Below are 16,228 nucleotides of genomic sequence, written 5' to 3' on the forward strand. Positions count from 1 at the left end.
TTTTTTTTTTTAATAAAATAAACCTTTGCATATGTAGCATTTTAAATATGGTCTTCTCTGTTATATTTCTTAAAAATAACTGATCTAGCAGTTGCATCTTTCAGACTAATCAGCTGTTGGCTTGTCACAGCTGGATCATTTTTGGATAAGTCAAACACATGGACACATCTACAACACATTTAGAAATGAACTTCTGTCTCATATGATGATCTTAATACCATCAATATTTCTCTTTTTGAAGTGCAGAGGAGATTTTGGCAGACTGTCCAGAAATGAAGCCAAAAATAAGCCATTGCTGGTAAGGAAAAAAAACAGAAATATGCACCAAACACAGCAGTTGGTAATAATGCAACACTAATTATTCAAATATTACTCTGGTATTTATTAGGGAATAATTGTCACATTAAGACCAAAATTTTGAAGCTTCATCTGGGACAAGAAAATTCCAACCAAGTCCTGGCTGAGCAGGCAGACAATCTGTTATTAGCCAGGAGCAGTTGGAAAATGTATTAGGTAACTAAGGATAATTGAGAGCTACATGTTGGAGAGGAAACAGCTTTTAACAGATTAAGTCTATAAAAATAACAACAAACAGATGGGTTTCTTATGATGGTTCTATCCCTTTAACTTAGTAAATGATGAATTAAGTCAACATGTGAAATGTGATTAGAACGCCCAGCAAGGGAATTTTTGACTAAAATCTCCAAGCAAACAGGCTGGTTACAAGGCAAACAAATAACCAACCGCCTTGTGATTGGGTGTAATTGCTTTGTCCAATTTATTAGGTCCCTTTTTGTCTCTTTTTGAAGGGGGCTTGGCAGCTGGAAGTTTATGGTATACGTGACAACTGGGGGAAAGCTTGGTGGGAGAATCACCTTCCACTGTGGGGAGGATGCTTTGGAAGGATCACCTTCCAAAATGGGTGAGGCCGCAGGGGGGATGTTTGGCATCCCCTTCCCTGTGGAAGGTGGCCAAATCCACCCATCCTGGCTGAAAAAATGGTCCTATGCCCTGCCAGTGCTCTTACTTTTCATTTTTAAACCAAATGGTAGCACTTGGAAGCATTTCTGCTTAGGGAACCTGAACTTGTTGTTTCTGCTTAAAAGTGATAATCCCCCCTTAATACAAACCTCAAGTGCCTATTTTAATGAAACCTTCAGATGAATATCAAAGAGCTATTTACTCGTATCTAATATTTTAATGAGATTATATTCTCAATTTAACCCATTAAACCCCCTTTGATGATCTCCATGTTCAGTGTTTAGCCCCAGATGCTGGAGGTAATGAATATTGGACCTTTGATTTAATGAGAACTTCTGCCTTTCCAGCCTGACTCCCTTTGTATCCCCCTTTTTTTTTTATTTCCCGAGCTATAGAATCCAGTTAATTGAAGAAGTCTCTTATCACCACACATTAAGGAACCTAAATTAGCATCCCTTTTCTGATTAGAAAATGCAAGCAGACATTTTCCCTTTGATCTGAGGATTGAGTTGAAGTAGGCAACAGCCCCCTGAAAATGAGCTGATGGCCTTATTATTTGGCTGCCATGCAGATGCGTCCATGTGGTGCAAAATGCTTAATGTCTTAATTGATCACCTTCCTCCCTATCTGGCATCCCACTACCTTTCAGAGCTCCCATAAATTAGGGGCATCTCCCTGGGTGGGGTGGCTTTTTTGAACAAAACAATGATCTTTTGGGGAGCTTTTCGGTGCTGAAATAAAAGCCCTGTACGCGATGCTGCTCCTGGGGGAGGGGTAGGTTTCTTTGTGAGCACTGATCATCCCCACAAAAATTTGGAGAAGCCTCTTCCTGGTGGTGTTGTTCTGGGGGGTTTTTCTTCCCCATAATTTGCAGCATCTAGGTGGAAAGAAAATCTTCTTGATCTCCCCCGGGAGTAACCCACGTTCTTCCTGCACCCAGCAGATCTGGGGGCACAAAAAGGGGGCCACCCGAGTGCAAGGTGAGCATCCACCTGCTTAAAAGCAAAGGCCAAAACTTTGTGTCTTTCAGGGTGGGAAGACAAGAAATCTTAATGAGAAATAGGCCTTGAATGTGGCATTAAGTGTGGAAGGAGGGGCTGAGCTGGAGCAGAACCTGACTAGCCTAGACTGACTTTATTTTAGTAGAGTAAGGGCAGTGACTTAAGTATCAATTTGAAAGTAAGAAGTGAAGCATTTTTGATAATATAAGTAATGAATTCTCCTTTTGATTTTGATTCAAATTGCTGGGAAAAGGGTTTCACTAAGATAACAAAGGTGCCTCAGTTATCTCTGCAGAAATGTATGTAAATTTGTATATGAAAAATGTCTGTTGGTCCCATGGCCCAGCACGGGGCAGAGAGGCATTTGTGTCCATCATCCCATGGAAATTCCCAATATTTATTTGGCAGGCCCTTTGTAGAGCCACCATTTCTTAATATTTAACTGTTGGGAGCATTGCAGGCCAGAGCACCTTCGGTGGTCAAAGACCTGGAGTCACTTCTACCGCAGTGACATCAGCACCTCACCAAAGGCATGGACAGGCTGCTGACCCCAACAAAAAAACGGTGGGTTTATCAGTTAAAAGCATCAAATTGGGCAGAACCTCAAAGCCACATCACATCTCTGAAGACAGAAGGTAAACCAGACAAGGTTATGTCCAAATCCTGCAGTCATGGAATACTTGAACAAGCTCTGATGTCCAGCAACTCACAAGCCAAGCATTTGGTTGTTACCAGCTCCTAGTAGGGTCAATTCTACAGTAAATTATTCTACACTAAATCATATAGTGGCACAAAAAATATGTCTTTTTATTATTATTTTATTATCCTTATTTCTCTTTTCTCACTTCTGCTCCAAGCAGGCTCAGGGACAAGTATTGCTCCAACTGCACTGATCCTGTGAGGAACTGCATCCACCCCTGGAAGGGTCTCATTCCTTAGAAAGAAGATAAATCCAAGAGAGAAATCAGCCACTTTTTAAGCCCAGTAAGACCATCCAAGCAGGAGTTTGCAGCTGATTGAGGTGATGCTGTTTGTCATTGCCACCAGAACAGAGGAAGAGCAAAGTCAAAGCTTTCATTACTATTCACTTTATAACTGCCCACAGAACCTGCATATCTGATCTGCTTTTATGTAGCTCTGGCCACAGAATGAAAAAATTTGAGTTGTACTTGCTTTCCAGACCCTTAAAATTTTAAAATGTTGAGGGCAGCGGATGGGAAAGTGTTTAAAATCACAACAGCAAAGGTTCATGGAGGGATTTAAAACTGCTTTTTGATTTTCTATAAGGAAAACAACAAAAAAACCCACTTAGATGTTAAAAAAATTAACAGGAAACAATTTCATTTAAAAAAAAAAAAAAGAAAAAGAAGAATCTCATTGAAGAATTTTAATGAAAATCAATCTTCAATGGATTTCTTGAAAAATAGGAAAATCCACCAAGATTTCCCTTTTCCAGCACTTATTTCCTGCAAGCCACTTCCACTCCAACATTTCCCAAATGAAGACATTAAATATTTTTTTTTTTAAAGGAGGAAGAGGCAGCTCTAAACAACCTCTCCCCTGCTCCTCAAGCTTTTGGGGAGAGCAGGAAAAAGTCGGGCCGTTGTCGTGGAATGAGGAAAGATCCAGGAATAAAAATGAATTTCGCTTATTCTGAGAGAAAAAAAAAAAAATCTCTGAAACGAACAAACAAAACACCAAATCCCCCTGTTGCCTGCAAGGCTCAGTGCTCACCGCTGGGATGGGGGACATCCCTGGGGTTGGGAGCTTCCCATCCTGCCTGTGTTTGTCGCTGAGGCTGCCAGAAATCAGCGGCTTCGGTTCTAAATAGGACTGTAGCTTTAAACGTCACCCAAAAAGTGCCTAAAACCGCAGAGAGGAGGAGAGAAGAGAGTGTTTGTGGGGTTTATTTTATTGACCAGCATAAAAACTTCGGGAAGAGAGTTCCTGGGGAGAAACAGCATCAAATTGAGAGGATTTTGAGGCAGTTTCCATCACATCCCTACGGGTGTTGGGAGAAGGGAAGAGCCACGGAGGAGCTGGGAGAAGCATTTTCCAGCCAGAGATGGGAAATGACCTGTTGGACCCTGCTCTTGGCTCCCTGAGCTGCTTCAAAACCACGCCAAGGCTGCAGGAGGAAAGTGGTTTGATTTACCTTCTGAATCGTAATTTTTAGGGTGGCGTTTTGTTGGTGAAAATTATTGTCCTTAAGTATTCATAAACACCACATAAAAGCTTTTTCTGGAGAGCTGGGTTTTTTTCCTCCCCACGATGTGTGATCTTTATTATTTTACATGTAAAAAAAAAAAATTATATATATATATCTTAATTTATATATTAAGAAAAACCCACATAAATGAAGCAAACATACACTTTTAAATCATCTATATTTTATGTATTAAACAGGGACTCGTTTCCCCCTCACAAAACAACACGTCCCGTAATCCAAAATGCCCTGAACGTGCTGATAACGCCAGACAACCAAAATAAATTCCCGATTAAATCAGAAAATGTAAAGAGAATAAATTAAATAGCCCAACGAGACATCGACATGCCACCGGGTTGTTGTGCAGCGGGGGCTGCACAGGTGATTTTTGAGCCAGAACAGCCTCTGCTCTGGGTTTTTGTGGAGGAAATCCCCAGTCCCACCATCTCCTCCCCGGAGATGCGCTGGGAGCGCGGCAGAAGCTCCGGGTTTCCCAACCCGGCAGCACACATAAATAAATGATAAAAATCTTAATTTACCTGGAAATTAACATCATTTCCCCGGCAGGAAGATGAAGGCAAAGCGAGGGCTGCCGGTGGCTGCTCTGTGTGACCGCGGCACGGAGCGCAGAGAGCCGGGGGGAGATGCGGGAGAGGGGGAACAGGAGCCAAACCTGGAGCGGGAGCAGCTCCGGGACTATTTGAGAGGAAAAGGGAATATCCGGGAGCTGATTCCCACCTGGAAGCCGGGAAGGAATCCGGCTGCCAGCGTAGGTGTTTCTCCAAGCTGTAGAAAATCCCTTTTGCCCGCCGGGAGCGCGTTTGCTCCGAGCATCCGCTGCGGGATCGAGTTCTTGGTGATGCTCCCCCTTTCCCCTAGTCCACATCGGAATTAAATAAACCATAATTCCGCTCTTACCTGTTTCTTTGGAGGGCTTTTCTACAATTCTTTTTTTGTTTGTTTGTTTGTTTGAGTGTGTGCACGTCCTGGAAGCTCTGCCAGGGATCGGCGCTAGGGATGGAGACGGCGAGCCCAGTGCATGGAAAGAGCGGCGAGGATTTAGGGATTCGGGGAATGGGGTTGGGGTTTGCCCTGCCTGCCGCTCCCAGGAACGACAACATGCTGCCACGAGTATACATTTATTTTAAACTCCAGGAAAGTTCGGGGAAGGGGGAAAAAGTCCGGCATCTCGAGGGGAAGGGTGAACCTAAAGGAAACTCGGCTTGGTTTACTCCCCCCTCCACCCCAGCAGCAGATTTCCAAGCGAAGCTCAGGCTTGGGGTGATGCGGGAGGGAACCGGCCGTATTACCCTCACCCTGGGGAGGGGAGGGCACCAAAAAACCTGTGTCCCCCTTCCCTGTGCGCGTTCCTCAAGGCTTGGGAGGAGGGGGCGACCTGCGGGGTCGGCGCTGGGGCAGAAGAGCCCGGGAGCGCAGGAGAGCCCGGGCCGGGCTAGAGGCGGTGGGGGCAAAGCTCCCCCTCCTCCAGGATGTCCACCTCGTCCTCGGGGTCCTGGAGCAGGAAAGGGCCGGGGGGACCCTTGCGGGGCTCGGCGCCGGCCGGCTCGGGCAGCTCGGGCTCGGGGGAGCTCGGCTCCCGGCTCTCCTCGCCGCCCGCCTGCTTCGGGTCGTCCTGGGTTTTCCGCAGCTGCTTTTTGTGCTTCATGCGGCGGTTCTGGAACCAGGTTTTCACCTGGGGAGAGAGAGGGAAAAGAGGAGAGAGAGAAGGAAAAGAGGAAGGGGGAAAAAAATAATAAAAATGAAAGGGAGAAGGATGCCGGAGGGGATGTGGGGACGCTGGATGGAATTTGGGGATGCTGGGTGGGATGTGGGGATTCTGAATGGATGGGATGTGGGGATGCTCAGTGTGATACAGGGAGTGCTGGAGGGAATGAGGGGATGCCGGACGGGATGAGGGGATGCTGAACGGGATGAGGGGATGCCGGACGGGATGAGGGGATGCTGAACGGGATGAGGGGATGCTGGAGGGGGTGAGCGGTGGGCACAGGTGCCATACCCCTTCCCGCTAGGGTGGTGCCGGTCCCCGCAGCCCCGTACCTGGGTCTCGGAGAGGCTGAGGGCCGTGGCCAGCTCCACCCGCTCGGGCGTGGAGAGGTACCGCTGGATCTCAAATCTCTTCTCCAGCCCGGAGAGCTGCGAGTCGGAGAACACGGTGCGGGCTTTGCGGCGCCGGCAGTGCTTCCCGGGCAGCTCGGCATGAGCGTGGTGCTGGAAAAGGGCTGGCACCGGCATTCCTGGGGGGACACACGGCGGAGACCCTGGGCTGCGGTGGGGAAGGGACCTGGGACAGGGAGGAACCCCCGGGAGGCTGCGGAGGTTCGGGGTGGGCTCTCCCCCTGCCTCTTTTAATTTCTTTTTGTTGTTTTTTTTCGTTTATTTCGTTTTTGAGGTGGATTTATTGGTTTGGTTTGGGGGATTCTGTTGCTTTTCCAAGCGCTTCGAGCTCACCCCGGGAAGGCGAAGGCAGCGCGGGCAGTGCCCGCAGTGCTGCCACCGGAGGGGAGTCGAGACTGCGCCCTCCCGGCAACGAAACCACAACGAAATGGGCATGGAAAAACACAAGGGAGCCCTGGAAAAGGCTGGGAGGAGGAGAGCGGTCCTCCGCGGCGCCGCTGGGACACATTCTGGGCTGCCCAGTGGGAAACTTTTGAGATTTTCTTCTTCCAGAGCAAGGAACGGGCCTGGGGAAGAGCAGAGCCCCGGGATGAGGGAGAGGAGCGGCACAGCCCCAGTGGCGGAAAAGCGAAGCCCGGTTGGACAGCGCAAGGAAAAAGAGAGGTTACCAGTCCCAAAATAAAAGCGAGTCTAAAAAAAAATAAAATTAAAGTCAAAGATGGAGAAACCTTCAAGATTTCGGGCAGCCGAGTGAACGATGAGCCGCAGCGCGATGGGTTACTCTGCCTTCTCCCCACTAACAAAGCCAGTGCTGCCCCGGGGGATGCAGCCAGTGTGTCCGTGAGGGGTGTAGGAAGATGCCCACCCACCCCAGAGGGGCTCGTCTTTCACTCTTGTCCCCACCCGAGTCCCCACCTCACCACCCCAAACTCCACCGTGTCCCTCCCGCACTTACCCGAGGTGGTGAGGAAATAGGGGTGGTGGTGGTGATGCTCCGGCTTGTGCAGGGCAGGGTGCGGGTGAGGCGCCAGCAGGGTCGGCGTTGGCATCAGGGGGTACCCATAGTCCAAGAGGGGCACGCGGGAGGCCAAGGAGCCCGGGAAGTGCTCGGGCGGCACCTCCCGCAGGGGTTTGGGCTTGTGCAGCAGGATGTCCTCGATGAAGAAGGAGGTGGGCCTGGGCGCCGACACGGGGTGCACGGGCGACGTGAAGTTGAGGTTCATGTCGGTCGTGTCCCCCCACGGGCAGCGCGGAAGGGAACGAGCCGGGCTGAGCTGCCGGAGGAGGGAAGAGAGGGGGGCGGGCGGAACGAACCCCGGCGCGGAAGGGAATAAACAAAAATAACGATGAAAAAAAAAAAAAAAAAAAGTAAACAACAATTTTAAAAAGAGACGGAGTAAAAATAAATAATGATAATAATTTTAAAAATACATATAAATAAAAATATCCCCCCAGCCAGAAATAACCTGGCGGAGCCGGGGGAGGCGAGGCGGGCGGGTCGGGGATGCGCGGGGCGCTGCGCGCCTTTGAGGCGCGGTGGGAAGGGGGTTGCGCTGCGAGCCAATGGCGAGCAGGGGGGGGACGGGCCTGCCGGGCCACCCAAACCACCCCGGGGGCGAGGAGGGGGCGAGGAGCAGCTTTGGAGCCGCTCCGGTGCCTAGTAGCATCCCCCGCAACCCGCACAGCACCAGCCCCGCTCAGCCCCCTTGGAGCGTTTTCCCAAATCTCAGCGTTATCTCCTTTCCCCCTTCCCCTTTATTTTTTAAAAAGAGAAAACTTTGGGGGAAATAAATCAGCTGTTAAACCCGCTCCTAAACCACCCCCAACCTGTCCCCCCGCGCTCAGGTTCTCCCTTCCCGCTCAGCTTCTCACCCCGTCGGGGTTTTGTTCCCTTCCCCGCTCTCTGTTGAGCCAAGACTTTTTTTGGTGTGGGAGGGGGTCTTTCCTCTGTTTGTCTTTTTTCTTTTTTTCCCCTCTAATCTGTAACATTCATTTCCCCGGAGTCAATTTGCTAAAATGAGGGTGATACACCACATCATAGCCGAGATAATTTCGGTTCGCATCTCGGAAAATTGCTCTAATTATTGATGTTAAACTCAGGGAAATTAAAAGAAGGCGCTTCTCCTTCATCTCCTGATTTTAAGCTCTAATTTGTTGAAATCGAGTTGTCATCACAATTCCAATCACTACCGTTAATAGTAAAAGTGTTCTAATAGAGCCAGAATTCGCACAACCCATGCTATTAGATAATTAAGAAAGATGTTAGAAAGGCAAGTGCTAATCCTTGGGCACACGGACAGCGCTTCCATCTGATCCAGCAGGTAGAACAAATTAATTACCCGAATCAATTAGTCCTAAAAGTACAGTTCTCAGGGAAGTGTAAGCCATGTCTTCCATATGGATGAGCTGGTAAATGGTAAATAGATGAGGAAAAAGCTTTAAAAGAATAGAAATGGCAATCGTCGGGCTTTAATGAATGTGAGACGCCCGAGCTTTCCAGCGGTGCCGTCGATTCTCCGCCACCGCCGGGCACAGACACGCGAGGGCGGGAGGAAAATGTGGCTCCTGCATCAGTTCAAAAATTCGGAGGGGACCAGAGAGCTCCCCATCCCACCGGGAAAACCCACAGGGGCGCTTTTTCACTCCCTGTGTGTTAGAGCCACACACACACACCTTGTTTTACACGTGTAGTGTCCACGTGCAGGCAGTCAGCACTCGCTTAAACAACACATATATGCATTTAAATATGTATTTATACATTTATTTTAGTTCTTATATTTATGTATTTTATTCTTATATTGTAAATTTTGTATATTTCTATATTTTTGTATATTTCTATATTTTGTATACTTATATATTTATTCCAGTTATTCTATTTATATTAAATATTATATTCGTATGTATATTTTACAGATATGGCTATAAACTCTTGCCTGCAGAGTATGGATGCAGCTGCACTGATTCAGGGAAGCAGAAGCAGCCCCTCTGAACTGGAGGGGGGGGGGAAATACTCTCCCTTCCCTGTGTTGCCCACAAAACTCCCTCTTTTTCTCTGGGAAAAATAAATAAATAAATTGATAGACATATAAATAGATAAATAAATAGATAAATGTAACAAATCTGTCGCGGTGTCCCCCCCTCAAATGCCCATTTCAGCATCACCACGGGATTTTGGCTGGGGGTTTAAAAACATGCCAACAACTTTCTCTGAGGAGCAAATGACTAAATGAATTAACAGTGATTAAAAGGGTCCAAAGCCCAACTTACAGTGTATAAGCTGCTTGACTGGCCATTTCATCAGCTGAGATTTCGTCTCTGGGAGGGTTGGGGCTTTGCTCAGTCCATAAATATATATATATATTTATTTACAGCAGATCTGAAAGATTAAAGTTGTGTTCCTTCAGCCAGATTGGGTGACAGCTTTGGGGCTCAGGCAGGAGTTTTTTGCCTGAAACCACATTGAGAGGGGCTGCTTTTTGGGGTCCCTCTTTGTTTAGGGCACAGACAAATAAAGGAGAAGGGGATTGGGGTCCTGTTCAGGTGTTTTCTTGCAGCAACAGCAGCAAAAACCCAGCCCCAAACCAGGCAGTGGCACTTCAGGCACTGGTGCCAGTTGAGGGGCAAGAAGCAGAGATGATAACCCCCCCATCTGTGGAGAAGGGAAAGGGAGGGAACCCCCAGGAAGGAGGAACCTCTACCCTGCAGCCCTCACACCCAGGGCTGTTCGAAATTTAGCATTTCATGGCTTTTTGGGACAGAAAGGGAGTGCCAGGGGCTTCCCACCCTCAGCAGGTGGGTTTGCCCTGAAAGTCTCTTACCAATTTTCCCCTTTTTCCCCTGTTCTGCAGGTCCCTGGGGTGGTGGGGACCAGCAGGATGGATCTCACCCAGGGACCCCCAAAACGTGCCCTCCCTGAGGAGCAGCCCCCAGATCCCGGGTTGGCCCCTTTTTGCTGGCCAGGCATGCACACAGCAGATGTTCCTGTGGGTTTTTGCAAGCACAAAATCATCCCACCTGCTGCCAAACTGGCGGGTGAACAGAGCAGGGGCTCCTGGACCCCCAAAGCCTCATGGTTGATACCCAACCCAGGCAGCCACGCAGCTGTGGAGTTTGTTTGCTGTTGTTTCTTCGCTAAAATAAAATAAAATGATTCTTACAGGCTCGAAGAGCTTTATGGACTTTTATAAACATATCCCCACTGTGTATGTACAACCCCCTCCTTTCATGATTTAACAACACACACAATACACCTGCTTTGCTCAGCTAAACCCCAACCACCATCACTTGCACACTCGAGACCATTTGAAGGTGTCACAGGGAGAATTTTGCCCAGGAGAACAGAAATTCGTGTGACTCAAAACCCCGGGGGTCATTTAAAAGGTCAGTGCAGCCACATCGACGTGGGCAGCTTTATTTCAGTCTTGTTGCATTAGGGATAAATTTGGTGCAGTTTAAAAATACATGCACTTACCTTCCCTGTGGCTCTTGAAGAGGTGAGGTAGCTTGGGAGCCCGGCCTTTTCATGCCTTTCAGGACAAATCCACTCCAAAAGGAAGGGTTAAATTAAAGCCAGACAGCCTTGATATGATCAAAACGGGAGCCTGGCTGCAGGAAAAAGGTCTGAAGAGCTCAGGTTTGAGTAGCCCCACACTGCAACCTGGAGAGAGGTCTTTTGAACACAAAGCATGGCTTAATGGAGAATGTTCCATCGTGGTGCTTCAAGCAAAACCACTTCTCACCCTGCAGGAGCAGGTGCCCCTTCCCCGAGGGTGCTGCTGGGGTGAGGAAAAACCACTCCTGTCTTGCTCCAGCCCCTCTGCCCTTCCACACCCCACCTACCTATGCCTACCCCTGGCACCCAACCCTGCTTCCAACCACCCTGCAGGCTGTGGGAAATCCTTCCAGGAGCAAGGATGATATGATTTTATAAATTCAGCTCAGCTGGCACCAGGTAAAGGCAGTGGTGAGAACCTCCCGAGTTCCAGGTTGGGTCTGCACCAGAGGCTTCTCCTGGCATGATTGCCACAGAAAATCAGGAGCTGGGCTCCTTGTGGGTCCCCCCTCCAGCTCGGGATATTCCGTGATTCCATGAATACTTCAGTGTTGGAAACCCCCTGCTGTGCCTTGGCACCAGCTCAAGGAGGGCGTGGATGGGTTTGAGGTGAAGTGCTGCCTAAAAACACAGGGCCTGGGAGGCTGTCCCAGGGCTGAGAGAGGGTGGGAGGGGAAAGAAGCATCAAAGAGGGGGTTAATTCCTAACCAGGAGAAGATCCAGAGTTTTCCAGGAATCAGAACTCCCCCTTGGCCTTTGCTGCCTCAGAAACGTGTCATCCTGTGGACTGCCCATGTCCTTCATCTGTGCTGAGAGGAAGAGGAGACAGAGTGAGGAACAGGGATGAAATCAGCCCCTTGATTTTTACCCCCAGACAAGAAACACTCAGGTCAAAAGCTGGCTCTGTGTTATTCTCACAGAGTCACTGAATCTCCCCGTGAACTGCACAATAATTTCAGGGCTGGAGTTCCAGGTGAAAACTCCAGGGTGTGGAAGTGTGGTTGATGCCACATTAAGAAGGCATTGAGAGAGGAAGGCACTTTTGAGGTTTGTATCACTACCAGCACCTGCAAGAACCTGGGGGATAAAAGGAGGCATGGCAACTGAAGGGCAAAACAACATTTGAAGTGTAAAACCAGACTGCAGGTTCCTTACACACTTCCCAAACCCAACTATGTGTGCACGAGCTCAGGGATTTCGTTCCTAGATCCAAAATTTTATCTCTGCACTGAAAATTTGCCTCATGAGCTGGAAACCCTGAGCATTTTCTGAAGGCAGGGAACTCACAGAAAGAGAAAGAAAGTGTTAACACTGACAGGTTTGGTCTAAACACTTGCTTAAAATAGACCTTTTTAATTCCCTAATATTTGTTTTCAACTTCAGCAGGGTCATCTTTCTTCTTTGTTTCTTTCTTTCTTTTCTTCGGGTTTTTTTTTTGGTTTTTTTTTCTTTTTTTTTGGAATGAGTCAGAAATTGGGAGGGAGGCTTAGAAGTTTCCCTGGGACCTGCTTTCAATTAGTCTCCTCTTCATTTGGTTGCATCTCAATTCCTCCTCATGGTGTGACCAACCCACGGGCACTGCTGGCTCCCTCGAGGCCGAGGTGATTATTTCACCCAACGCCATCTGTACTTTGGGGATCTTGGGCTAATCCTCTGCTCTCTAAAAAAAATCCATTCTCGCTCCTCTAGTCCCTGCTTTGTTGTTGCCTTCAGCACATTAATGCTCACTCGTGGTCTTTCATTCCAGCTGTGTAACAAGCATCTGCACAACCCAACATTTTCATTCCCTTTTCTGCATTAATGGCTGGGGACCTCCCTTGTTTCCCCCCCAGTTTCGTGATGTATGAACCATGCACGTCCTTGCTTTTAACCTTTGGGGCAGGATAATCCTCCTTTTCCCTTTCTTCTCCATTCAACCTTGAGTTTATTCCCATTGTTTCCCTACTTTTTCTTTGTGTTTTTCCGCTTTCTGCAGCTCCAGGTTCCTCATGGAAACCTCCTATCCCTTTTCCACCGGGAGAAACACTGAATATACAACCCCCAAGTCTGAGCTCAGGCTGCAGTAAGAGAGAAGCAATAAATAAATAAATAAATAAAAACCGGCAGAGCACAGAAACCGAAACGACTCAAATACTTTGATTTTCTTTTCAGTTCCACTCTTCACTTTCCAACCTTAGAGTGTCTCGTTTTGAAGCCTTAAAAACAAAAAGCAGACAAGTGATGCACTCCAAGGTCAGAGGGAGCTGTTATGACCATCCAGCTTGACCTCCTGTATCAGACACGGAGAAAACACCCAACCTTGGCAGCCTGTGGAACAAAAACCCCGGGTTTCTAAGTCTTTAAATCACAGTTTGAATCGCAGTGTCTGCAGAGGAAATAAGTGTTGATAAACAAAGTGGACGAGCAGCTTTCTCTCATCCCCGGATCTCTATCAAGGCCCTCAGCTCCGTGTTTATATTTTGAGCAGCTCCCCTGAAAATCATCTGCAAACCACTCTCAGTAAACACGCTTCAGCCTCCAGTTAAAAGGTCAATTCTACTAGAGAGTGGATTTTATAAATCACTTAGGGTTGGTTTTTCCTCCTGGTTTAAACACACAAATCGTTGCCGTCACCTGATGCACACAAATGTCACGACTCAGGTGTGTGTCCAAAGAAGAGGAATTGTTCTTCGTTGGTGAAAGATAATTAAACCTTTTTTTCTTTCATGTTTGCTCCCAACAGATTGCAAAACTAGTTGGACCTAGTTTACAAAAAAAAAAAAAAAAAAAAAAAAAAAAAAAAAAAAAAGAAAAAAAAATATAACCTTTTTTTGATGATCAAAGGGAGAGATTGGTTCCATTACTTGCATTAGTTCGAGTTGTCTGCGCTGTGGCCTTCAGAATAAAGGCAGAAATGTACTTTAGAAAGATCTGAGTAACACACTTTACTGGCAACATTTTTGTATTATATGGCTTCTTGACTGTTTCAGCTTACTCTGTATCTGTGCACTTTATTTTAAGCACTCCAGAAGTGGATGACAGGTCTGGGGAGAGGGGGGGGGTTGAGAAAAAGAAAAAAAAAAAATGACAGAATCCAGTCAGCATCTCGCAAATGCATCTTCAAATAACTCTTTAAAACTGGAAATTGCCTTCCCAAATGGTATCTTGTCCATTTCCAGGGGTGAGGTATTCAAATGGCCACGTGACTGTGAGGGAGCATTGCTTAGGGTTAAAAACACTTCCTCACATTTGTCAATATAATCTGCAAAGGGAAATATTAAAACGCTCCAAGTCACCTGAAACAGGTGGCGACGCAGGTGGGCAACAGATTAGTGCCACCCTTAAAAAATAAACTCAATTAATTTCGCTCTGCAATGTTTGATTCAGCTCTTTCTGATGTTTTACTTCAATATGATTTCCTGCTAAAACGAAAGGGAGGCTCGTGCATCCCTCTCCAACTCTCCTTTCCCCCCTGACCGTGGTTTCAACAGAGCAATCAATTTCTGTCAAATTAGTTGGACAATTAGCAGCCTCAAACACACATTTTCCCCAAAATATTTCATAATTAAGTGGCTGGATAGAAGGCAGTAACTCCATTATTGCAGTGTGAGGCTGCAAATCACTACGGTGAGTTGGGTGTTTCTCTTCAGAACAAAAAAAGTGATGGAAAATTGCCCAGACTTAAAAATGTGCTGATTTTCTTACTGAGGAAACACACAAACTTGATCTTTTTAGGTCTTGATTTAGCTTCCACCCATCTGTTATTTTTAATAATGAGGCTTCTTAGTCCATAAATTCATTTTCTGCTCTTCAACGCAGTGTAATCACCAGGTCCACCAGCGCAAAGAAAATATCAGTTTTCTGCTCAAATTTTGTTTTCTTTTGACTTTGGAGGGGATCAAGACTTGGAATTCAGCAACCTGAAGGAGTCCTTTGCAAAGGAGTTTGCCATTTGTTGTGGTAGATGGAAACTTAAACCTGCAAGTCCAACAGGTCAAGTGAAACAAGCTTGGAGAGAAGAGAAGAGAACAACAGCATGGTAAGGGAAACAACAGATCATAGAAAACGCCCTCAAAATATGGGGGATTTTAGAATTTTATAAGCTTGTGCCTCTTTCTATGTAAAAGAGGTGTCTATAATATATATATAACAGAAATCATCATAATAAAATGATATAAAACACGAGATGTGTGTGTCTGCTTGTCAGTGCATGTCTGCCCAGCCCAGATCAGTCCTTGAGCCTCCAAATAAGTACAAAAAAAAAAAAAAAAAAGGAAAGAAGAATTTTCCAGTTTGTATCCTCTGGCAAATGCAACACACATTAAATTCATTTAGCCTAGTGCATTTTTAATAGGCATTATTCATCTATTACCTTAATGAGCTTGTGGTGAAAGCATATTGCCTCCCAATTTTAACAAAAGCAGTCTAATACTGCTGCAGCTTTTTCCCCTTTTGCCTTCTAAGGCAGCAACACGGAGGGGGGAAGAAAAAAAGCCATAGAGACAGATAAGGTTTTTATTCTGTGTCACAACACTACATTAAGAATAAAACCTTCCACTTAAACACTTAAATGAAAACATCGAGAAACTAATTTACCATTTGTAACCACATGATTTAAGTAGGAGCAGCTTTAATTTTCTTCCCATTTTCCTCATATTCAATGTGAGCCCACATTAGATTTCACTGGCTCAAATCACAACACTTAAAGCCACTTTCATTTTCTTTTTGATTAAATAATTGAAATTCCTGTCACTGCCTGCACTTTACTAGCACACAAATTTTCTGTGTAAAGATAAATACTCTCTTTTTTTTTCTCCCTTCAGTGGCTGTAAGGTTTGGGGGGTTTTTTTGGGCTTCTTTTTTTTTTTTTTTCCCCAGTTTAATCTTAAAAGCAGGCAAGGTTTAGTTTATTGATGGTTCCATAAAATGGATCACTGCTCCATTCACCTATTTCGTGGAATTACACCGCTCCCATTAAGTGATTGTTTGGAGAAATTATGGAAAGCCATCTTGGCTAATTTAGCTGTCAGCATTGGGAGGTTATTGCCATCCAACCCTAAAAGGACGGGAAACCTGGTTCCTCCCACGCTGCTGCTGCCTCTCCACACGCACACCCAGCAATTCCTGGAGCCTGGATTTTTAGGGGAGGATTTGTTTCAGCCGGGGGAACAACCTGTAGTAATGCTCCCTAAGAAGTTACTCCCATGAAATTCAGGAGCCTTCCCGGGGATGTGCAGCTTCACATCCCACCCGCTGGGGTGGGAGGGAAAGGCAGCTCCACAAATTCTGGGATCTGTTTTCCTTTTTTAGGCCGAGGAGGGACTGACCCTGCAGGGGATGTTTGAGTCTGCTCAGGGATGGGTCCACTCTGGG

At 46.6% G+C, this 16,228-nt stretch overlaps 1 protein-coding gene across 1 annotated transcript; it reads right to left on the reverse strand.

Annotated features, from left to right (window-relative positions):
• Window positions 1-4,350: 4,350 nt before the first annotated feature.
• On the reverse strand, window positions 4,351-7,615 carry BSX (brain specific homeobox). The gene is made up of 3 exons (XM_027906967.1): window positions 7,280-7,615; window positions 6,247-6,443; window positions 4,351-5,881 (listed from the first exon to the last, which is right to left on the reverse strand). The coding sequence occupies exons 1-3, from the start codon at window positions 7,545-7,547 to the stop codon at window positions 5,642-5,644; spliced, it is 705 nt and encodes a 234-aa protein (XP_027762768.1). The 5' UTR covers window positions 7,548-7,615; the 3' UTR covers window positions 4,351-5,641.
• Between the last annotated feature and the right edge of the window lie 8,613 nt (window positions 7,616-16,228).

Source organism: Empidonax traillii, unplaced genomic scaffold (assembly GCF_003031625.1).
Source record: "Empidonax traillii isolate 1590-97213 ecotype Southwest subspecies unplaced genomic scaffold, ASM303162v1 scaffold1380:size119256, whole genome shotgun sequence".
NCBI lineage: Eukaryota > Metazoa > Chordata > Aves > Passeriformes > Tyrannidae > Empidonax > Empidonax traillii.

Bases quoted from the DNA above. Each gene is read 5' to 3' on its own strand.
- BSX (XM_027906967.1), bottom strand. From the start codon at position 7,547: ATGAACCTCAACTTCACGTCGCCCGTGCACCCCGTGTCGGCGCCCAGG. The intron at 6,444-7,279 runs GTAAGTGCGGGA...GTGTCCCCCCAG, and splicing joins CTATTTCCTCACCACCTCGG to GAATGCCGGTGCCAGCCCTT. The intron at 5,882-6,246 runs GTACGGGGCTGC...CTCTCTCCCCAG, and splicing joins TCAGCCTCTCCGAGACCCAG to GTGAAAACCTGGTTCCAGAA.